Source organism: Leucoraja erinacea, chromosome 15, assembly GCF_028641065.1.
Source record: "Leucoraja erinacea ecotype New England chromosome 15, Leri_hhj_1, whole genome shotgun sequence".
Lineage (NCBI taxonomy): Eukaryota > Metazoa > Chordata > Chondrichthyes > Rajiformes > Rajidae > Leucoraja > Leucoraja erinaceus.
Window position 1 is genome coordinate 35,110,762 of NC_073391.1, and position 23,548 is coordinate 35,134,309.

Sequence of the window (23,548 nt, forward strand, 5' to 3'; positions counted from 1 at the left end):
ACGCACTCCCACCTTTATTCTCCACGTTTACTGTTCCCTCTGTCTCTTCCTTCCTCCACCTGTCCATTTCTTTGTGACCTTCCTTGCATCTCTCCTTCTGTCTGCCCTTTCCTCGCTCCTTCCCTTCTCTCCACCTCTCCATGTGTCACTCTCCCCGAGTCACACAGCACAGAAATAGGCCCTTCAGCCCGACACAACCAAGATGCCCCATCTACACTTGTCCCATTTGCCTGTGTATGGCCACATACCTCTGAACCTTTCCTATCCATGTGCCTGTCCACGTGCCCTTTAAATGTTGTTATTGTCCGAGCCTCAACCACCTCTTCTGGCAGCTCTCCACCCCTCTCCCTCTCTTTCTGACAATCTCCCACATTCCTACTAACCTTCTATCTGCCATTCACTCTTTGACCTTTTCTCGGTGACCTCCCCACGCACCATCTCCCCCTCCCTCACCCACTGGCCCCTTCTCTCCCCCTCTTTCATTGGCTTCTCTGCCTCTGCCCTCTCCCTCTCCCACTAGCCTCTCTCCTTCGCCCTCACTGGCCTTACTCCCCCTCTGCCAGCGGCCTCTCTCCATCTCTCCCACTGGCTTCTCTCCCTCCCTCTCCCACTGCTCCCCATATTTTGGCCGCTCCATGGTGACTCCATGATTTCTGCTCCTGTGTCCTCAGGACATATGACAATGGCGCCAAACGACAAGACCGCGTACGCTGGTGAGTGAACAGACCGACCTGTGACCTGTGACCCGTGCCGATGGGACAGCTTGCCGGGGGAGGGGGGAGGGTTACAATCCCCATTGGCAGAGATCTGGAGGGGAAGGGACAGGTGGGGGGTGAGGGTGGGGGTCGGGTGAGGGTGGTGGTGGAGGTGAGGGTTGGGGTGGGGTGTGGGGGTGGGGGTCGGATGTGGGGGTGGGGGTGAAGGTGGGTGGGGTGGGGGGTGGGTGAGGGTGGGGGTGGGGATGAGGGCGGGGGTTAAGGTTGGGTGGGTGTGGGGGGTGGGTGGGTGTGGTGGGGCGATGGGGTGAGGGGAAGGGTGGTGGGGGGAGGAGAGATGGTGGGGTGGGGTGGGGGGTAGGTGGGTGAGGGTGGGGGTGGGGATGAGGGCGGGGGTTAAGGTTGGGTGGTGTGGGGGGGTGGGTGGGGTGAGGGTGGGACGTGGATTGAGTTGAAGGGTGGGTGGGGATGCGAGTGGGGGTGAAGGTGGGGGTGAAGGTGGGGTGTGTTGGGGGGTGGGTGGGGTGAGGGTGGGGGATGGTGGATTGAGGTGAAGGGTGGATTGGTGGGGGGAATTGGGGTGGGGATGGGACAGGGGTCCTGCTGCTGTTCTCTGACGTTCTCTCCCCCTGTTGACAGAGAGCGGGCGGGACAAGGCGTGGGCTGGGGGCGGGAGGGACGAGGAAGGGGGGCTCTGTCTGCCCTCCGGGGGCTGCTGCTGCCGCTGCGCGTGGTGGAAGTGGCTGCTGGCGCTGCTGCTGGCCAGCCTGTTGCTGCTCGGACTGCTCTTTGGTCTCATTGCTCTGGGTCAGTGAAGGGGAGGGGGGGATGGGGGCAGGAACCAGGAGGATGGTGGGAGGAATAGGATGGGGGAACGGGGAGGCGGGAATGCTGGAGGTGAATATGGGTGGTTGGGGAGGGGTAATGGGGGGCTAACAGGTGTTGGGGCAACGGGATGGGGTGAACAGGAGGGGAGATGGGTTGATGAGAGGGGAAAAGGGTGACAGGAAAGGGGAAGGGGGAGCAGATGGTGGGGGGGTGGGTGGGGCAAAATGGGGGTGGGTGAGGAGGATGATTATGGGGGGGAGATAAGAGGGTGGTGGGGGAAATGGGATGGGGAAACGCGGAATGGGAGGGGAGAAACGGGGAGGGGGAATGGGCTGGTGACAGTGGAGGGAAATGGGGGATGGGTGGGGAGGAGTAAATCAGTGGAAACGAGGTTGGTGGGAAGGGGAACACAGGAGGGAACGGGATTGGGTGAGGACGAAGAAATGTATGGAAATGGGGTGGTGGGACGACGACAGGGTGGGGGAAGGGCAGTTTTGGGGGGTATGAAGGGGGAGGTGAATGAGGGTGGGGAAGGGAGGCAGAGGATGGGGGAGTGGGGAGCTGTGGGTGGGGTAGACGACCTGCTGGCCCGGGGGTCCCGGGGGTGGGGGGGGGACCTGGCAGGGTGGATGGGGGGAGGAGGGGGGGGGGGGGATGTGGTAGTCTGGGGGTCCCAGCAGTGTGGGGGGGGTGTGTGTGGGTGAGTGTGTGCGGCCGCTGTGACTGACCCTCTGCCCCACCCGTGCAGCGGACCAGGTGAGGAAGCTGGGCGAACGGGTCACTGCGCTGGAGGGCACCCCCTCCTTCGCCAAGCTGCATGACCGGCGGGGGAGGGTCGGCCTGCTTTCGGAGGAGTCTGGCTCTCGCCTCGGTGAAAACCGCCACCTCCACAACCGACATCGAACGCAACCTCTGGGACAAGATCACCGCCAAACTACAGACCCGGGAATACCGAGGTCAGCTGGGGAGCAAGGCCTGCCGAGCTGGGGGGAGGGGGGATGGGTGGCGGGGGGGGGGGGGGGGGGGGGGGGGGGGAAAGGATGGATTGGGAGAGGGAGAGGGGTGGGGGAGGGAGGGAGATAGGGAGGGGGGGTGAAGAGAGGGAGAGGGGTGAGAAATGGGGGAAGGTGTAAAGAGTGGAGGGGATATAGAGAGGGAGAGGTGTGGGATGAGCAAGGGGTGGGGAGGTGAGGGGGTGAGGCATGGAGAGGGATAGTTAGGGGGTGGGATGTGGTGTTGAGGTGAGTGGGATGGAAGGTGGGATGGGGCCTCGGGGGATGTGTGTGGTGGGGGTGGGGAGTGATAGGGGGGGGTGAGGGTTGGGTGGATATGGGTGGTTGGGAATGGAGCCTGAGGCTGGTGAATGGGGGGGGTGGGATGGTTTTGGTTTGAGAGGTATGGGCCGTGGGGGGGGGGGGGAGGGGTATGGGGGGGGGGGGGTGGGGGGTGGGGGGTGGGGTGGGATGAAAGGGGGGAAGGAGGGGGGGGGGGGGGGCCGGGGTGAAGCCAGATGGGGGGGGCCGGGGGGGGGGGGGGGGGGGTGGTGGGGGGGGGGGGGGGGTGGGGGTATGGGCCGTGGGGGGGGGGGGTTGAGGGGTATGGGCCGTGGGGGGGGGGGGGGGGGGGGGTGGGGGAGGGAATGGGGGCCGTGGGGCGTGAATGGGCCGTCAGATGGAACTAACTCCTGGTTCCACTCCTTGCAGATTCGGTGAGAGGCGAACAAGGTGAGTGTGTTGGAGTGCTAGCACGGGACGGGACCGATGGGCCGAAAGGGCAGCTTGCTGGGCCATGACAGTCTGAGGTTCCACGGCCGTGCTTGATTAGCCTTGACACCAAGTATCAAACCCTCTCCCCCCCCTCCCCACACCCACATCACCCCCTCCCTCCCCCCCTCCCACACCTCCTTCCCCCCCTACGCCCTTTCCCCACCCTACCCCTTCTCCTCACCTCTTTCCCTATACCCACCCTCCCCCACAACCCACCCCTCTGCCCCCCCCCCCCCCCCCACAACCACCGCCATTCCCCCCACCCACCCTTACCCACCCCTCTGCCCACCTCCCCAGCACTGTGGGCACCCGCAACATCCGTGAAGGAGGGGGGAGGGGAGGGGAGGAGGAGAGGGAGAGTGGGGGGGAGAGGGAGAGGGGGGGATGGATGGAGGGAGGGAGGGGGTGGGGAGAGGGTGGGGGGAGAGGGAGAGGGGGGGGAGGGAGGATGAGGGAGGAGAGGAGAGGGAGGCGGGAGGGAGGGGGCGAGACGGCGGCGGGCGGGAGGGGGGGAGGGTGGAGGGGTGGAGGGAAGGGTGGAGGGGTGAGGGTGGTGGAGGAAGGTGTGAGGGTGGAGGGAGTGCAGAGACGGTGGAGGCAGAGTGTGGGGTCTGCCATCGGGTTGGGAATGGGATGCCGTGGCCAATCTAACGAGTCCTTTCCGTCCTGTCGCCAATTATAGGGACAGCAGGGGTTAAAGGTGAGTCACAGAATGTGCTGCCTCTCCCCCTCTGTCCCCATGGACACCTGCACTGTCTCACTGTCCCCCGTCCCGTTTCCCCCCTCTCTCCCCTCCCTCTGTCTCTCATCGCTTGCTCATTCCCTCTCTCCATCCGTTCTGTCCCTCTCTCTCTCTGTTTCTCTTTCACATTCTTTTTCTCTGCATGTGATCCCTCACTGCTCCCACTCAAGCATCTCCCTGCCTCTGAGTGTGGGTATCTCTCCCTCTCTCCCCTCCCCTCTCTCCCCTTCCCCTCCCCCCTTTCTCCCTCTCCCTCTCTCCCCCTCTCCCTCCTCTCTCCCCCCCTCTCCCTCTCCCCTCTCTCCCTCTCTCCCTCTCTCCTCTCTCTCCCCTCTCCCTCTCTCCCCTCCCCCTTTCTCTCCCCTCCCCCTTTCTCTCCTCCCCCTCCCCTCCCCCCCTCCCCTCTCCTCCCCTCTTCTCTCCCCCCCTCTCTCTTCTCCTCTCCTCTCTCCCTCCCCCCCCCTCTCTTTTTCCCCCTACCCCTCACTATCTGCATCATTTAGCTGCTCCATCGCTCTATTTCTCCCCCTGCACTGTGGCTCCGTTCCCTCACCTCCGGCTGTTTTTGTCCACAGGTGATCCTGGATTCCGCGGAATGGAAGGTAAGATGCTCACGTGACAGCAGCTCGTTCTTCCCATGGCCTCCTCTGGTTCACCCCATCCCTGGTCACAGCATGGAGGGCATCCGAACATGGTCACCCCACCCGTGCTGGTGTCTACCCCACCCCCCAGCCTCTCCCCATCCCTGCCAACTATCTCAATACCTACCCTGGCCATCCAACCCCACTCCCTTCCCCTCCCTCCCCCAAGCCCATCTCCCCAACCTCCCGCCCCACCTCCCCATCCATCCCGATCCATCCCACCCTCCCCATCTTTCCCCGTCCCACCAATCCTATCTCTCCACCCTAAAACCCATCTCCCCACCTTCACAACTCTCCCGTCCCATCACCCTCACCTAAAGCCCCACCAAACTCTCCCATCCCCCACCTCACCCTCATGTTCTCTACCAAGGCCATCTCAACACCAACCCCATCCTCCAAGTTCACCTCCCCCACCCTAATCTCTTCCAGGAGATTGCCGGAGGAGGAGACTGGGACGCTATCTGCTTCCCTCTCACTATCCCTGCCCCCCAGCCCTTATCCAGCCTCCTGCTCCCCGCTCCCTGCCATCTCTGGTAGGCTTGTGAACCTCACTTGCCTCTGCGCCCATCGGTCAGTGGTGACGACCGTTGCCAGCGAGACTGGGGGAGATTTGCAGAGCGCTGCTCCTGCTCCGGATTCTGACTCCATCGATCTCTCTCCTCAGGCACGACAGGTCACCCCGGGACACCCGGACGGGATGGTGAGAAGGGACAAAAAGGAAGCACAGGTACACCCACCTGCCACAGCACCGGCATTTACTTCAAGAAGGATAGAATAGAAAAACAGGGATGTAATGTTGAGGCTCTGTAAGGCCCTGGTCAGGCCCTGTGTGAGCAAGTTTGGGCACCATATCTGAGGAAGGGTGTCCACAGGAGGTTTACAAGAATGATCCCAAGAATGAGTGGGTTAACTTATGATGAGAGTTTGTCAGCACTGGGCCTGTATTCACTGGAATATAGAAAGAAGAGGGGGGGGGGGACCTCATTTGAAACTTACCGAATAGTGAAAGGCTTGGATAGAGTGGATGTGGAGAGGAGGTTTCCACTAGTGGGAGAGTCCAGGGCTAGAGGTCGTAGCCTCAGAATTAAAGGACGTTCCTTTCGGAAGGAGATGAGGAGGAATTGCTTTAGTCAGAGGGTGGTGAATCTGTGGAATTCTTTGCCACAGAAGGCTGCGGAGTCCAAGTCCATGGATATTTTTAAGGCAGAGATTGATAGATTCTTGATTTGAATCATAGAAACATAGAAAAATAGGTGCAGAGAACAGGTGATGGCCCACTCTCAAAAATAGAGTGGGCCATCACCTCCATATCCCTTCGTTCCTTTAGTCCTAACAGCTAAATCTAACTCTCTCTTGAAAACATCTTGAATTGGCCTCCACTGCCTTCTGTGGCAGAGAATTCCACAGATTCACAACTCTCTGGGTGAAGAAGTTGTTCCTCTTAGTCCAAAATGACCTACCCCTTATTCTTAAACTGTGACCCCTGGTTTTGGACTCCCCCAACATCGGGAACATTTTTCCTGCATCTAGCCTGTCCAATCCTTTAAGGATTGTATATGTTTCCATAAAATTCCCTCTCATCCTTCTAAATTCCAGTAAATACAAGCCCAGTTGACCCATTCTTTCATCATATGTCAGTCCCGCCATCCCGGAAATTAACCTGGTGAACCTACGCTGCCTCCCTCAATAGCAATAATGTCCTTCTTCAAATTAGGAGACCAGAATTCCTTCGTGAAGACAAAACCAAACTAATCATTTAACTGTTCTGCCATTTCCTTGTTTCTCATTATAAATTCACCGGTCTCTGATTATAAGGGGCCTACATTCACTCATCTTTTCCTTTTCCCATATCGAAAGAAGCTTTTACAGTCAGTTTTTATATTCCCCACAAGCTTTCTTTAATGGTCTTTTTCCCCCCTCTTAATTAACCCCTTTGTACTCCTCTGTTAAGTTCTAAATTTCTCCCAGTCCTCCGGTTTGGTGCTTCCTCTGACCAATTTAAATGCCCCTTCTTTGGATTTAACACTATCCTTGATCTCCCTTGGTAGCCACGGTTGAGCCGCCTTTTCGTTTTATTTTTTTGCAAGACAGAAATGAACAATTTTTGGAGTTCATCCATATGGTCTTTAAATCTGTGCCATTGCATCTCCACCCTTTAAGTATAACTTGCTAGTCTCTCCTATACAATTCTCATCGCATGCCTTCAAAGTCTCCTGAATTAAGTCTCTGAGTTAACTGCGTCACTTTCCATCCTAATGCAGAATTCCACCCTATTATGGTCACTGTTGCCCAAGAGGATTTACACAACAAGATCGCTAACTAAATCTTCCTCATTACACAATACCCAGTCTAGGATGGCCTGCCCTCTAGTCGGTTCTTCAGCATATTGGTTTAAAAAACCCATCCCGTATACATTCCAGGAAATCCTCCTCCTCAGCGCTACTACCAATTTGGATGGCCCAATCTAGATGTACAGGTGTCAGAGGTTATGGGGAGAAACATAGAAACATAGAAAATAGGTGCAGGAGTAGGCCATTCGGCCCTTCGAGCCTGCACCGCCATTCAATATGATCATGGCTGATCATCCAACTCAGTATCCTGGTCCTGCCTTCTCTCCATACCCCCTGATCCCTTTAGCCACAAGGGCCACATCTAACTCCCTCTTAAATATAGCCAATGAACTGGCCTCAACTATCTTCTGCGGCAGAGAATTCCAGAGATTCATCACTCTCTGTGTGAAAAACGTTTTCCTCATCTCGGTCCTAAAAGATTTCCCCCTTATCCTTAAACTGTGACCCCTTGTTCTGGACTTCCCCAAAATCGGGAACAATCTTCCTGCATCTAGCCTGTCCAACCTCTTAAGAATTTTGTAAGTTTCTATAAGATCCCCCCTCAATCTTCTAAATTCTAGCGAGTACAAACCGACTAAATTCTAGCGAGTACAAACCGAGAAGGCAGGAGAGTGCGGTTAGGAGGGAGAGATAGATCAGCCATGATTGAATGGCGGAGTAGACTTGATCAAAGATCTTAGAGCTCCGCTATAAGATCTTTGGACTTGATGAGCTGAGTGGCCTAATTCTGCTCCTATCACTTATGACATGATCACCCATTTGGCCAATGGAGGGACAGGGAGTTATTGACCAATGGTGGACAGGAGCAACTGACCAATGGAAGGGCAAGGATGTTACTGACCAATGGAGTCTCAGGAGTAACTTAACAATGGAGGGGGAAGGATGTTGTTGATCAATGGAGTCATAGAGTCATACAACACGGAAACAGGCCCTTTGGCCGACCTAGCCCACGTGATCAACATGCCCCATCTATACTAATCCAACCTGATTGCGTTTGGCCCATAGCCTCTAAACCTAACCTAGCCATTTACTGTTGTGATAGTACCTGCCTCAATTACCTCCTCTGGCAGCTCTTTAGTTTAGTTTAAATTAGAGATACAGCGCAGTGACAGGCCCTTCGGCCCACCGAGTCTGCACCGACCAGTGATCCTCGCATATTAACACTATCCTACACACACTTGGGACAATTTTTACATTTACCAAGCCAATTTACCTACATACCTGTACGTCATTTGAGCGTGGGAGGAAACCAGAGATCTCAGAGAAAACCTACGCAGGTCACGGGGAGAACGTCCAAACAGACAGCACCCGTAGTCGGGATTGAACCCGGGTCTCCGGCGCTGCAAGCGCTGTAAGACGACTCTACCGCTGCACCACCGAGCCGGCGCATACATCGTTCTATACACCCATCACCCTTTGTGTAAAAAAAAAGTTACCCCTCAGGTTCCCATTAAATCTTTCTGCCCTCACCTTAGTCTCACAGGGTAACCGGCCAATAGAGGAACATGGATGTTATATTTAAAAACTAAATACTGCAACTGCTGAAAATATGACATAAACATAGGAATCGCTCAGACAGTCGGCAGGTCGGGCAGCGCCGTGGAGCGAGAAGCAGAGCTAACGGTTCATGTGTTTCCTATCATTTCAGGAGAACATGGAGAGAAGGGAGCGAGGGGTTCTGTGGGCGAAGCTGGGCTGTCTGGGAGGGGCGAGAAGGGAGAGAGAGGTGAGCAATGGTTCCTCAACGCGTACTGCCCCTTCTGGCTAACCGGGTCAGACCAGACCGGACCAGGCCGAAACGGAGCTCCCCGTGACCACTCGGCCTGTCCTGTCCTCCACGCCTGTGCAATGGGCAGGTTGGCCTCTCGCTGTCCTGGCTCTGAACTCTCCCTCTCTCTCTCTCTCTGGTTCACAGGTGAAACGGGATTCCCGGGGGTCACTGGAATGAAAGGTAGGTCAACCCATCATCCCGAGGAGCAAAGGCCACATTCCCGACCTGTACTGGGGACCAAAGATCCTATAGCGGAGCAAGATAGACCACTCCTTCTGAATGTAATGGGCTGACGTGTAGTACGCAACGGAGTGGAACGTGGGCCTTTTTTTCATCCATTTCAGTAACCCGACCCGACCCGACCCGACTCGCAGTGTAATCAACGTTGCGAGGGAACAGTTTGTGTTAATAAATTTTAATTCTGAAAATAAGGAGAAGATTTTTACCAAAAATCTTTTATTTTTGGGTATGTTGCCGTAACCGGCTTCCGTCTCCGCACTAGTATCTTTGCTCCCCCACGGGATCTTTGGTGCGGAGACGGAAGCCGGTTATGGAAATGGGGCCGAAAATTGCCCACGAATCTGCCCATGACCCACGCACTGTGTCTTTTTCGTCGAGTGATCAATCTTGCTCACTATAGGATCTTTGCTGGGGTCTCCCTCAGCCGCAGACGGAAAACACCGGGAACACTAAGCGGGATGGGCAGTGCCGGGGGGAGAGAAAGGGTCAATGCCTCTTCAGCACCGGGGAATGGAGGGTGGGGAAGGGATCTCTGAGGTGGGGGTATGGGGCTGTCCTGGGGACAAGATGATTGCCCCAGGGATGATCCTGGGACCAGCCGTGGATCGGGGTGGGGGGGGGGAGGGGTGTGTGTGGGGGGGGGGGGGGCTTGGTCTGGGGGGGGAGAGACAGTCTGTGTAGGGCGAGGTTTGGTCTATGAGGGGAGGGGCAGCGGGAGAAGGTGTAGGCTGAGGGCGGGGGTCAGTGCACGACTGGGTGGGCAGCACTGGCATGGCCTGGCCCTGCACTGAGGACATACTGCGGGACTGGAGCACGGGTGATCCAGCTGGGGGCACCACTCACAGTGCACCAGCCTCTGGCTCAGGCGGAGAGTCCGATCAGCAGCAGGGGGGGGGGGGGGGGGGGGGGGGGGTGATGGGGTGGGGTGCTACACTGTGACCCACCCCCTTCCCTGAGTGGGGGGTGTGGGGGGGGGGGGATGCTGAATGTTGACTGACCCACCGATCTCCCCCCCAGGTTCGACGGGACAACAAGGCTCTCCCGGCCATCTAGGTAATCCCTGTCTCTGATTGTTCAGAGTGTGTTTGTCTGTAAACTAGAGGAGTCTCTCGTATCTTTGATGTAAACACTCTGGCATCTCCGAGCCTCCGAGCAAATCCCTAACACGACTGTGTCGGCGTGGGGACGACAGTTTGTCCCAAGCCCAGAGTCACCAATGTTTAATTGTCACATGTCCCCGCATCAGAACAATGAGATACCTACTTCCTGCGGCTTTACAGGCCCGCAAACACAGTAACGCACAATAAAATATACTGTTGTCAATGATACAATAAATTAATATTTGTGAAGGCCTAGTGCAACCAAGCAGTCACGTTCCAAGCGCCATATCCATATCAAGTTGACGCCAAAACCAGGCGTCGAGAACGTGCTGGTCCCAGAAGCACATCTGCAATCATTCATTATAATCATAAGGTCAAATAAGCAATAGTAGAATTAGGCCATTCGGCTCATCAAGTCTACTCCGCCATTCAAAAACTGCTTTCGTCTACACGCAGTAGCTCTACTCAACAGCCAAAAGTCTGTAGCCTCCTTTTGCTCTGGTATTTTATTTAATTCTTCACAATTTTAAATTATAATGTTTTATATTTAATTTTCTACTGTATGTCGTGTTGTTACTTGCGAGCAAAGCACCAAGGCAAATTCCTTGTATGTACACATACTTGGCTATAAAATGTATTAAATTCAATTCAATTCAATTCAATCATGGTTGATCTATCTCTCCCTCCTAACCCCATTCTCCTGCCTTCTCCCCATAACTGACACCCGTATTAATTAAGAATCTATCTATCTCTGCCTTAAAAATATCCACTGACTTGGCCTCTGCACCTGTGGCAAAGAATTCCACATTCACCACCCTCTGCCTATAGACATTTCTCCTCATCTCCTTCCTGAAAGAACATCCTTTAATTCTGAGGCGATGGCCTCTAGTTCTAGAGTCTCCCACTAATGTAACATCGTCTCCACATCCAACATCCTTGTTCCACTCATCTACTCCAACAGTGACATTTAGTTTAGTTTAGAGATACAACGTGGAAACGTTGGCCCCTCGACCCACCGAGTCTGTGCCGACAAGTAATCATCCCGTACACTAACACTATCCCACACACATGGATGAATTACAATCTTTACCAATGCAAACCTGCACACCTTTGGCGTGTGGGAGGAAACCGTAGCACCCAAAGAAAACCCACGCGGTCACAGGGAGAACCTACAAATCCCGTAGAGACAGCACCCGAGGTCAGGATCTAATCCGGGTCTCTGGCGCTGTAAGCCAGCAACTCTACCGCTGCGCCACCGTGCTGTGCTGTCCCTCTGTCCAGGACCATCCTGCTGCCATGGTAACCAGGTTCTGCTCTTCCCACAGGTCCTCCAGGTGCTCCAGGTTTCAAGGGCGATTCAGGATCTCCAGGTCCTAAAGGTAGGTTCCCAGAACGTTCAGCTGAGGACTGCCCGCGCACAGAAACGGCCCTTCAGCCCACCCACACCGTGCTGGTCTTCATCTCCCAATCAGACCATCACCCAATCCCCATTCTATCAGTGTGTCCCTCCGAACACATCTCCCTCTGCTGGTCCCACCATTAACACCCTTCGCTGATGCCAACTGCCTTTGATTCCCCTAGATGTCATTGTGTTGGAAAGGGTGTAGAAGAGATTCGCCAGCACGTTACCTGGGCTTGCCGGGCTTCAGTTGCGGGGAGATGTTCAACAGGCTTGGACTTTTTCCTTTGGAGGGCAGGAGGCTGAGGGGTGACCATATCGAGGTGTACATGATCACGAGGGGCATGGATAAAGTGAACGCTCACTATCTTTTCCCCAGGGTGGAGAATTCTACAACTAGAGGGCACAGGCTGGAGGCGAGTGGGGGAGAATTAAGGAAGTCCTCAATGGAAACTTTGTCCTTATCTGGAGTGAGCTGCCAGAGGAAACTATAGAAGTGGATACAATTAAAATTTGTACAGATGCATGGATAGGAATGGTGTAGAGGGAAATGGGCCAAATGCAGGCAAATGGGACTGGCCCCAGTATGCTGACCATATTGGCATGGACATGTTGGGGCGGAGGACCTGTTTACCTAGTGTACAACTCCACGACTCTATGAAAGGTTTAATCGAAACCCGAGGGGCAACTTTTTCACACTGAGAACAAGTGAATGGAACAAGCTGCCATAGGAGGCAGATACTATAACAACTTTGAAAAGACATTTGGAACAAGTACATGGACAAGAAGGGTTTAGAGGTGTAAGGGCCAAATGTGGGTAACTGGGACTCGCTTGGATGGGACAGCTTGGTCGGCATGGATGAGATGGGCCGAAGGGCCTGTTTCCGTCCTGTATGACTCTATGAACTCTCTCTTGTAGGTGACAGAGGGTCGGATGGATCTCCCGGAGCGAAAGGTACGCCATCTCTCTGTTAGACAATCTTTAATCGGACTTACTGGACTTTATCTTGCACTAAACGTTATCCTGTATCTGTACACTGTGGACGGCTCGATTGTCATCACGTTTGTCTTTCTGCTGACCGGTTAGCACGCAACAAAGGCTTTTCACTGTACCTCGGTACACGTGACAATAAGCTACACTATACAGTCCGCAGAAGGTCACGGTTGCTGAGGTTAGCGTTGTGCAGTGTTCAAGAGCCTGATGGTTGCTGGGAAGAAGCTGTTCTTGAACGTGGAGGCCACGGTTTTCAGGCTCCTGTACCTTCTTCCCGATGGTAGCAGCGAGACGAGAGCGTGGCCAGGGTGATGTGGGTCTTTGATGATGCTCGGCTGTCATCCTGAGGTAGTGCCCGCTGCTCTGCGACATTTGCCCCCCGTTACGCTGCTCTAACCCCGGCCGCACTGTAGGAGAGGTGGAGGTCTCCCGATGGGGGGTTTCTCCCCCAGTGTGGGGCACGTCACTGGTTGTCACCCGTGGCGTCACCTGATCAGAGTGGGTCTGATCCTCGGGCAGTTGTGACGGGCTGATGGTAAGAGGGAGAGGAAGGACAATGTGGGAGCGGGATGGAGGGGCTGGAATGAGGGTTGTCCTACAGAGAGTGGGGGTCGGGGTGGGGGTGAAAGTGTGCTAACAGCAGAGTTGTAAATGCAGGGCTGAGCCCCTGTCGCGGGTTCAGATGCACCTCTGCGTGACCTTGGTGGTCCTCACCTCTGCTCTCCTTATTGCAGGTGACACAGGGGAGAGAGGAGCTCGTGGGCTGCAAGGTAAGGCTCTCCTACCCGGCAGGTGCGGCCAGCAGTGTGGGTGGGGGTGGTGGGGGGGAGTACTGTTTGCCGGGGGGTGGGATGGGCCCGGAGTCCGATCTGCTCTGACCTCCGATCCCCGGAACGTCCTGAGCCTCCAGCGAACAGCAGAACAGCGCGTGGATTGGACTTTTTCTTTTTCTTTTTCTTTTGTAAATTGGCACCGAAAGATGGTGGCAGGTGGTGAAGGCTGCCCACCTCCATCGCATCACATCCTGACACAGGAGGAGGCCATTCGGCCCGTGAGACCATGCTATTTCACAGCAGCGCCATCCATGTCGATTCTCACTCTCTCTCTCTGTCCCACTCTCTCTCTCTGTCTCCCCCAGGGCTATATTCCCACCCCAAACCGAAAGACAGTGAGCTCGAGATCAACACCCTCTGCACAAGGAAAACCATCCTGCCCTCGGCACACCTGCCCTGCCCCCTCTTCACACCCACCCCACTGTCCTGGGACACCTGCCTGCCACCAAGAACAGTCCATCTCATGCCTCCCTGAACCCACACCATCACACCCACCTCTAGAAAATCCTTGTCGGCCTGGATTTGTTCTTTTCCTTCCAGAAAATACCATATTTATTCTTTCCAGAATACATAGGTTTAAGGTGGAAAAGATTTAATAGGAAGCTGAGGGGTAACTTTTTCACACAAAGGGTGGTGGATGCATGGAACAAGCTGCCAGTTGAGGGAGTTGAGGCTGGGACTAAAGAAATACTTAGACAAGTACGTGGATAGGATAGGTTTGGAGGACTATGGGCCAAATGCAGGCAGGTGGGACTAGTATAGATGGAACATGTTAACCACTGTGGGCAGGTTGGGCCAAAGGGCCTGTTTCCATGCTGTATGACTGTGACTCCAAACGTTTCATGCTTCTGTTCTCTGTAGCCTTTAATACCTCTAGTTTCCCTCTCCCCTGACTCTCAGTCTGAAGAAGGGTCTCGACCCTAAAAGCCACCTATTCCTTCTCTCCCGAGTTGTTCCCTGACCCGTTGAGTTACTCCAGCCCTTTGTGTCTAAATCTTCAGTGTAAACCAGCATCTGCAATTCCTTCCTACACCCTTCTTCAGACACTGGGCTCTTGATATTCAGGCATGTTGGTGAATATTCACATAGGATGGCGAGAGAAGGGAACACCACAGTCAGCTCCATGTCCTTCCAGCTGTTGCTGCCATCGTGTGGAGGGGGGAGGGAGACAGTAGGTGGGGGGGATTTTGTGGCCATGCAGGGAGCAGGTTGGGGGGAGCTGGCGGGGGGAGGGGGGCTTCCGCAGGGTGCAAGGGATGGGCCAGCGCCACTCACTGCCGGCTGGGGTCATGCTGTACACTAACTGTCCCCCCCCCCCCCCCCCGTTACAGGTGAAGCTGGTCTCAGGGGTCTTCCAGGGGCCATCGGAGAGCCTGGACGGAAGGGATTGACTGGTGAGTCCACTGCCCCCTCCGACCCCACAGTCCACTAGCACTCGCACCTCTACCCTGACCCACCAAGGCACCGGGGGGGGGGAGGGGGGGGGGGGGGGGGGGGGGGGAGGGAGGAGGGAGAGAAGGAGGGAGGGAGGAAGAGATGGAGGGAGGGAGGAAGAGATGGAGGGAGGGAGGAAGAGAGGGAGGGAGGGATGGAATCAACCAGTGAGTCGACTTCCTGCTCCAACCCCAAAGTCAACCATCACTTCCATCCCCCACCCTGACCTCACCAAGGCACGGGAGGGTGAGGGTGAGTAGATGGAGGGTTGGAGGGAGGAAAGGGTCAACCAGTGGGTTGAGTCGACCCTTCGCAGTCCACCATTACTCACCCTCATACACCACCACCCTGACCTTGCCTGGGACCCAGGGGAGGATGGAGGGTGGAGGGGAGGAGAGAGGAATCGAGGGCACACTTCTAACACTCACGTTGGAAAGGGTGCAGAAGAGATTCACCAGGATGTTACCTGGGCTTGTGGGCTTGAGTTACAGGGAGAGGGTGGATAGGCTGAGACACTTTCCTTGGGAACGTAGGAGGCTGAGGGTTGACCTTATTGAGGTGCACACGATCGTGAGGAGCATGGATAAAGTGAACGCTCACAGTCTTTTCCCCAGGGCGGATGATTCTAGAACTAGAGGGCACAGGCTTAAGGTGAGAAGGGAGAGATTTAAGAGGGACCTCAGGGGCAACATTTTCACTCAGAGGGTGGTCCGTATCTGGAACGAGGTTTTGAAGTTGGTACAATTAGGACTTTAAAGACGTTTAGACAGGTATATGGATAGGAAGGGGTTAAAGGCAAACGGGACTAGCCCAGCATGGTCAGCATGGACAAGGTGGGCCGAAGGGCCTGTTTCTGTGCTGTACTGCTCTGAGTGTGAGGAAGCAGCCCGGTGCATAGAGAGAGGAGAGGGGGGAGGGTTTCTCACACAGTTGGGGGGGAGGTTGAGTGTTTATGGGGAGTTTGTTAGTGGGGGATTGTCCTGTCAGCCACGAGCTCATCGATTCTCCTCCGCTCCCTCAGGTGCTGCTGGTGTAAACGGACGTCAAGGACTCAGAGGTAAGGGGCACGGGGGAGGGGCAAGTGGGGGGGGGGGGGAGGGGTGGGGTCTGGGGGAGGGGTGAATATGGGTGAAGGGAAAGGTAAGTAGGGGAGGGAAGAGAGGAGGGAAACGGCAGGGTGTCGTTGATGACGTGAGTGCCAGAGAGAGGGTGGATGGGGAACCGTGTGGCTGGAAGGATGGAGGACCAGCGACGGGGGAATAAATCAAACAGCGACAAGCACAAAGTGCTGGAGGAACTCAGCGGGTCGGGCAGCATCGGTGGAGGGAATGGACAGGAGACATTTCGGGTCGGGACCCTTCTTCAGACCTGACAACCAGAGGGGCATCCTTTCATAATAGTTTAGTTTAGTTTTGAATTACAGCACGAAAAGAGGCCCTTCGGCCCACCGAGTCCGTGCCCTCCAGCGATCCCCTGTAAATTAACACTATCCGACACACACGAGCAACAATTTACATTTACACCAGGCCAATTAACCTACAAACCTGTACATCTTTGGAGGGCGGGAGAAACTGAAGATCTTGGAGAAAACCCACGCAGGTCACAGGGAGAACGTGCGCCTGTCATCAGGGAGGTGAGGGGTAGGGTTGTGAATGTCTGGAATTCTCTCCCTATGGAGTAAGAGAGGCATTGGACGAACTCCAGAGTGGGATATGGGGAACGTTGAGGGCTGTGGGGACCTGGCAGGATGGTGGGGCTGAGGGCGATGGTCATTGGGGCAAAGGTCATGTCACTGTGCCTCCCCCTCCCCATCCCCACTGGCGAGTCCCCAGGCGTGGGGGAAGGTTGCCCTCCTCACTCCCCTCTCTCGCCCTCAGGGGAACAGGGACCACGAGGGTTACCAGGAAATCCAGGGGACCCAGGGGCACGAGGTGAGTGAGGGGTCTGGTCACCGGGTGGAGGGGGGGGGGGGGGGGGGTGGCAGGGTGAGGGAAGGTGGAAGGGAGAAGGAGATGGAGGGAGGGGTTGGGGGGGGGAGGGAGATGGATAGGAAGGGGAGTTGGTGGTTGGTGGGGGGAGGGGTTTGGGGCGAAGGAGGGTTGGGGAGAGAGGGAGCGAGGGGAGGGGGTGATGGAGGAAGGGGTGGGGGGAGGGAGGAGGATAGGGGAGGGAGGAGGAGAGGGAGGGGTGGGGGGGAGAGGGGAGGGAGTGGGGGAAGGGGGAGGGAGTGAGGGGTGGGAGAGGGGGGAGGGGGAGAGGAAGTGAGGGGAGGTGGAGGGAGGGGTTTGAGATCACTGGGAGCAAGGGAGGATCTCATCAGGACTGCAAGTCTCTGACCCTGGGCTACCCAGGGGTCTATTCTCCCCTTGGCTTGTACACCCCCCTCACCCCCCACCCCAGCACCCTCCCCTTCCTGGCTGCCCCCCCCTACCCCCCTCCCGTGTGTAGCGACTGACACAGCTTGTCTTGCAGGAGAGACTGGTCCTCCAGGGAAGATCGTCCGTGCTGAAGGTGAGAGAGTGATCACAGCCTCGTGGTGGAGTGGCGGTGCGGGTGGATGGGGGAGGGGGGTGGGAGTGGCGGTGCGGGGTGGATGGGGGGGGTGGGGGTGATGGGGGAGGACGATGGGGGGTGGGGGGGGTTGCCCGGAGAATGCAGCCTCCACACGAAGACCCACCGACCGGCTGTCTGGGCTCCACTGCCTCTCCGTCTGGTTCTGTCTACACTGCCCTCCCCAGGTTAACTCTCTCTCTCTCTCTCTCCCAACCCCCTTCCCCAGGGAACCACAACACGGTGTTGGTGCCAGGACCTCCCGGACCCCAAGGAGCACCCGGACCACCCGGCCGAGCAGGTGACCTGCCTCACTCCCTCCCTCCCATACTCGCTCCTTCCCTCTCTTACTCCCCTTCCTTCTTCCTTACTCTCTCATTTGCTTCCTCTCTCAATTCCCCTCTCACCCCCATTATCCTCTATTCCTCTCCCCACTCCCTTTCGCTCTCCCAGTGATGGATGACTGAGTGACCCTCCATCCCTCACACACCTTGCCTCTCTCCCTCCCGCTCTTCCTCCCGCTCTCCCTCCTGCTCTCCCTCCCTCTCCCTCTCTCCCCCCTCTATTTCTCTCCTACCCTCCTATCTCCTTCCCTCCCCAGACTTGCCCTAGTAATCAATAACTCAATAACCCTCTCTTCCCCTCCCACAGGGGAGAGCATTGCCGGACCCCCGGGACCACAAGGATCCGAAGGCCAGAAAGGTGAGTGGGTAGAGGCCGGGACCTTGAGGGAGGAGGGGAGAGGAATGGGTGGAGGGTAGGGGGAGGAGGAGGGGTAAGGGGGAGATGGTGCGGGGAAAGGGCAGCCGTGTATCCGGACCCCCTGACCATGCTGTCTCTTGCAGGCTCTTCATTGGCCGGACCCGCAGGACCCCCAGGACCTCCAGGAACCCCTGGATCAGAAGGTAAACACACTCCCCGTGACCTTGAACCCTTAACCTCTTCCCCGGCCCTTTGAGCCCGCAACTACTCCCCCGCCACCGTGCTTCTTCCCCTTGACCGATGACCCCCACCCCACCCCTTTACAGTGGCCCAACTCGAACGCCACAGACATTGACCCCCGAGCACTGGTCCCTGACCCCCAGGCCCTGACCTCTGGGCCATGATCCTAGGTCCTGACCCCTGACCCCTGGACCATGATCCCGAGCCCTGGCCTCTGGGTCCTGACCCCTGAACCCTGGGGCCCGGTCCCAGACTGTGTGTGAACTGATGTCCGGCATTGTTCCTGAGCTAACACTGACCCCTCCTCTTTCCTTTTCAGGACGTCAAGGATACAAAGGTAAGGGAGTGGGGCAGGGGTACGTCCCTGTGCCTTCAGGCACGGGCGGGGTGGGGGTCATGGTGGGGTGGGCGTGATTCAGGTATGTGATGGCCACGACCTCTGGGAGATGGGGGTTGGTGCCGTAGATGGATGGAGGTTGTGGTGGGGGTTGGGACGGAGGTCGGGTCGGGGCGGGGGTCGGGTGGGGTGGAGGGGATTCCCAAGGTCACTGATTCTCTACTTATCTCACCAGGTGACCAGGGTGAACCAGGACTGCCCGGGCTCGCCGCACGAAGTAAGCCGACCTCCCGACCCCCCCCCCCCCCCGACCCGCTACACCCCACCCTGACCCTCCCACCCCCTGAAGGACCTAGAATGTACCTTCCTCTCCTCCCCTCCCTTCTCCTCCACTCCCTTCCCCTCCCCCCCCCCTACTAACAAGGCATGAACCCCCACCCTTCCCACCATCACATTGGGCCACCTGCTCCAACGACCCCTCACACAGGTGCAGCTACAGTCACCTCCCCTACCCTGAACCTGCCTCCTGCAACCCCCCTTCCATTCCCCATGACCCTCTCCCCTCAACCCTCTCCCCCCCCCCTCCCCCCTGGGAATCCCGCTATGGTTTGGTCTCCCACCCCCCTCTCACTGCTCCTCTGTTGACCCCAGGTGGAGACTCGTTCCGACTGGGACCCCCCCGGACCAGCTGGACCCCCAGGACCTCCAGGACACAAGGGCAACCAAGGTGAGTGCCCTCTGACCCGCTGGGCGGGGGCGGAGGGGTCGGGGTGAGGGAGGGTAGGTGGATGAGTGGTGATGGGTAGGAAGAGTGTGGTGTGTGTTTGGAGAGGGTTGGATGTGGTCTGTGATGGACGGGGGTAGGGGGGCAGTGAAGTGTGGAGAGGTGGGAGGGGTGGGGGAAGTGAGGGGCGGGAAGGGGCAGGGGTGTGGAGCGGAGGAGAGGGGTGGGTAAGGGGCAGGATAGCGAGGGGAGGGATGAGGTGAGGGGAGCAGCAGTGAGTGAGGGGCGGGTGCGGGGACAGTATCCTATACAATCAGGTCAGATATACCGCACATAAATATAATAAAGTCAAACTCAAGTACAATAGGTAGAGGAGCAAAGTGGAAGGTACAGAGTGCAGAGTTTAGTTCTCAGCATTGTAGTGCGTGAGGGACGGGTTCAAAGCTGGGGCTGTGCTGAGATTTGAACTGTCCACCCCCCTCCTTTATGAGTCTCTCCTCTCCTCTCCCCACCCTTGCCACTTATTGCCTGTATCCCCACCCCACTCCCTGCCCCCCTTCCCCCAATCTCTCCCCCCAATCTCTCCTCCCCTCCTCCACTCTCCCTCACTTCTTCTCTCCGCCTCCACTCTCTCCCTCTGACCACCCTCACTCTTCCCGTGTCCCCCACCCTCAATCTCTGACCACTCTGTGCTCCTGCAGGTGACCGTGGGGAGATCGAATCCCGGGCGCTCCCGGCATTCCTGGCCGGGGGGGGCTCTTAGGTAGGGATGGAGGGAAGGGTGGGGGGGGGGGGGGGGGGGGGCTGGTTACGGTGGGGAATGGGTTGGGGACGGTGGTGTTAGAGGGGTTTTGACTGATTGGGGTGTTGGGAACTGGTGTGGGGTGGGGGGGGGGGGGGGGGGTGTTAGGGTCTGGAGAGGGGTGGGGACAGGAAGTGGTTTTGGGTAGGTGTGGGTTAGAGGGAGTGGTGGGTGGGGGGAGAGGGAGTGGGTGGGTGTGGTGGGGTAGAGGGAGGTGGGGGTGGGGGGTAGTGGGAGTGGTGTGGGGTAGTGGTGGGGGAGGGGGAGTGTGGTGTGGGGGAGTGGTGTGGGGGAGTGGTGTGGTAGTGGAGTGGGGCAGTGGGGGTGGTGTAGAGGGAGTGGTGTGGGGGAGAGTAGTGTGGGGGAGTGGTGTGGGGGGAGTGGGGGGCAGTGGTGGTGGGGTTAGAGGGAGTGGTGGGTGGGGTAGAGGGAGTGGTGGGGGGTAGAGGGAGTGGTGTGGGGTAGTGGGGGTGGTGTGGGGTAGGGGGGTAGGGGGAGTGGTGTGGGGTAGAGGGGTGGTGTGGGGTAGTGGGGGTGGTGTGGTGGTGGGGTAGAGGGAGTGGTGGTGGGGTAGAGGGAGTGGTGTGGGGGAGTGGTGTGGGGGAGTGGTGGGGTGGGGGGGAGTGGTGTGGGGTAGTGGGAGTGGTGTGGGGGAGTGGGAGTGGTGTTCGGGTTACTGACCAACCTCCTGTCTCTCTCTCAGTGTCCAGCACCAGAGGGGGAGTACAGGGACCCCCTGGACCACCCGGACCCCCAGGACCTCAGGGTGAGTTTCCGGGGGAGGAGGGGTCATGTGTCTGCCCGGGGTGGCGGTGGGAAAACCCACGCAGGTCACGGGGAGAATGTACAAACTCCATACAGACGGCACCCGTGGTCAGGATCAAACCCGGGTCTCTGGCGCTGTGAGGCAGTTACTCTACTGCTGCGCCACTGTGCCTTTGAGTGAGACTTACTGTCAACAGAAAGCACTGTAGCGGACCACACCTGGAGGGGTGAGGGGAGGCAGAGGGTGGGAGAGGTGTTTCTCTGTGACCTCTGGTGCATCACTGGGGTCCCCACTGGGGCGCGCGCCCTTGTTATTGGTTTTATATGGAACGGGGGGGAGGGGAGGTGGGGGGGTGATGGAGGTGGACCGAGTTATTACTGCAGCCCCGACTCGAAGATAATAGAGAAGTAGATAGTGAAGGCAGTTGTCTAATGATACAGTGGGACACGGATTAGCTGGAGGGTGGGCAGAATGGTGGCAGATGGAGTTTAATCTGCATAGTGAGACACTCTGAAAAGTCACGTTCAGCTAGAATGTGTGGGGTAAATGGCAGACAGCTCAGGAGTGTTGCTGTGCAGAGGGACCTGTCTGGTGTTACTCTGTTACTCACTCTGTTACCCCCTACCCTGAACCTCCTACCAACCTCCCACCCCTACCCTAAACCTTTCACCCCTAACCACTCACCCCTAACCTCCCATCCCCTACCTGAACCTCTCACTAACCTCCCACCCCTAACCTCTCACCCTTAACCTCTAAACCCTAACCTCCCACCCCTCCTGTCCCCTTTCACCCTCTCCTCCTCTCCCCCTCCAACTCGCTCCCACCCTTCTGTACCTCCAACTCTCCTGTCCCCTCCCTCCCTCCCTCTCTCCCCTACCTTCCCTTTGTCCACATCTCCCCTCTCCCCTCTCCTGCCACCCACCAGGACAACCAGGAACGTCGGGCTCAGACACCAGGATCAGCATCCGTCAGGCCGTGATGGAGACCCTGCAGAGTGAGGAGCGGGGGGGGGGGGCAGTGCCGGGGGGAGGGGTCGGTATTAGTGGAAGGGCGGGGGGTGGGGGGGGGAGGTGGGGAGGAGGTGTTGGAATGGTGGGGTGGGAGGGTCAGGAAGGGGGTGGGACGGACGGTGTGGGGGGAAGGGTGGGTGTGTGTGAGGGTTAGGGGCGGAGGGCCGGTGTGGGATGTGGTGGGGCAGAGTGAGGGGGGGGGGGGCAGGGAATGGGCTGATGCCGGCCGGGGTGAGGGGACAGAGGGAGAGTGGGTGGGGGATGGGTGTGGGGATGGAGGGGTGTGTGTAGGGGGATGGGGGGTTAGATGTGTTTGCCTGACGCTGTGTTGGTTGCAGGTGACAGAGTGCGGGGGGCGTTGTCAGGCCCCCCAGGTCCCCCAGGTCCCCCTGGCCGTACGGGACCCCAGGGCGAGCGAGGAAGCCTGGACCGGCTGCAGTATTCGGACATCTCCACCAGAGTCATCGACTACCTGAGGAGTGAGTGTCATCTGTCTGGCCCTGACCCTGGTGTGACCCCTGACCCCGGCACTGACCTCTAACACCGCCACTGACCTCTCACCTAAAAACTGACCCTTGACCTCAGCCTCTCACCCCTGCAATCATTTATCACCCCCGCGCAGACGTCTTACCCCTTGCACTGACCCTGACCCCAGCGGCAATCGCAATCCAGGCACCAAATTCTGACCCCAACCTCTGACCCTGACCGCGGTCCTGACCCCAAAGTGATGCATCGCGCTCGACCGCCCTGCCCTGCCCCGTCACGCGGGTAGGACAAGGTGCTGACCTGCAGGGGCAGGAGGGGGAGGGGAAGGGGGGCACCCTGTGGGGGTGAAGGGAGATAGTCTGGTGGTCTGGGATGGGATGTGTCAGGTGCAGGACAGAGGTCAGGGGTCAGGTCAGAGGTCATGTCAAGGGTCTGGGGCGGGTGTTTGGCTCCAGGGATGGTCAGGGTCAGAGGTCAGATTACGGTGCAGGATTGGGATCTGGGGGTGGGTCAAGGTGAGTCGGGGGCGGCTCATAGTTGGGTCCGGGTTGGGGTCTGGGTCGGGTCACGGTTGGGTCAGGATGGGGTCAGGGCCAGTGTTGACCATGAGTTCGTCCTGTTGCAGATTCGGGGTCTGGGTTCGTGGACATCCTGGACGCACCGGAGCGTGGAGTTAGTGCAGGTTGTGAGTATGGAGTGGGGGACTTGGGGGGATGGACCCCCGGGACACCCCTTGAGGGACTGGGGGGGGGGGTCCGGTTGGAGGGACCCCCCCTCACTGTTAGGGGTGGCTAGGGGGGAGTATGAGTCTGGGGGACTCGGATGGGGGGGGGTTGGGGTACCCTACGGTGGGGAATGGGCTGGGGGAAGTGGGGGGGGGGAGGAGGGTAGGGGGGATGGAGCTCCGTGGTAGGAGTTAGGATCTGGGTGGGGGGGAGTAGAAGACGGGGTCAGTTCGAAGCTAGATGGAGATGGAGGCGCCCGGACAGGACAGGGACCCTGTGGTGGAGAACAAGAGCAGACCACACGGTGTGGGGTTACGAGGCGGAGGGGACTTCCAGGTTGGGGGACTGGGGGTGGGGTGGGGGGGGGGGGGGGGGGGGATGGGGGTTCTCT

At 57.8% G+C, this 23,548-nt stretch overlaps 1 protein-coding gene and 1 long non-coding RNA gene across 2 annotated transcripts; both read left to right on the forward strand.

Annotated features, from left to right (window-relative positions):
- Nucleotides 1-1,365: 1,365 nt before the first annotated feature.
- On the forward strand, nt 1,366-20,126 carry LOC129704194 (collagen alpha-1(XI) chain-like). Its single transcript, XM_055647136.1, has 23 exons — nt 1,366-1,523; nt 2,293-2,500; nt 3,248-3,268; nt 3,993-4,010; nt 4,628-4,654; nt 5,358-5,420; nt 8,693-8,770; nt 8,960-8,995; nt 10,073-10,108; nt 11,481-11,534; nt 12,474-12,509; nt 13,283-13,318; nt 14,713-14,775; nt 15,837-15,872; nt 16,693-16,746; nt 17,288-17,326; nt 17,595-17,666; nt 18,017-18,067; nt 18,211-18,270; nt 18,627-18,644; nt 18,880-18,921; nt 19,296-19,371; nt 20,070-20,126. Exons 2-23 carry the CDS (start codon nt 2,362-2,364, stop codon nt 20,071-20,073), a joined length of 1,059 nt encoding a protein of 352 aa, XP_055503111.1. The 5' UTR covers nt 1,366-1,523; nt 2,293-2,361; the 3' UTR covers nt 20,074-20,126.
- Nucleotides 20,127-20,871: 745 nt separating this feature from the next.
- LOC129704196 (uncharacterized) lies at nt 20,872-23,080 on the forward strand. The gene is made up of 4 exons (XR_008724694.1): nt 20,872-20,936; nt 21,862-21,930; nt 22,285-22,425; nt 23,058-23,080. It is a non-coding gene; the product is annotated as an uncharacterized LOC129704196 (long non-coding RNA).
- Nucleotides 23,081-23,548: the final 468 nt, after the last annotated feature.

Coding starts and splice junctions, on each gene's coding strand:
- LOC129704194 (XM_055647136.1), top strand. CDS start 2,362: ATGACCGGCGGGGGAGGGTCGGCCTGCTTTCGGAGGAGTCTGGCTCTC. Junction 15,873..16,692: donor CGGACGTCAAGGACTCAGAG/GTAAGGGGCACG, acceptor TCTCGCCCTCAG/GGGAACAGGGACCACGAGGG. Junction 18,922..19,295: donor GCCCGGGCTCGCCGCACGAA/GTAAGCCGACCT, acceptor TGTTGACCCCAG/GTGGAGACTCGTTCCGACTG.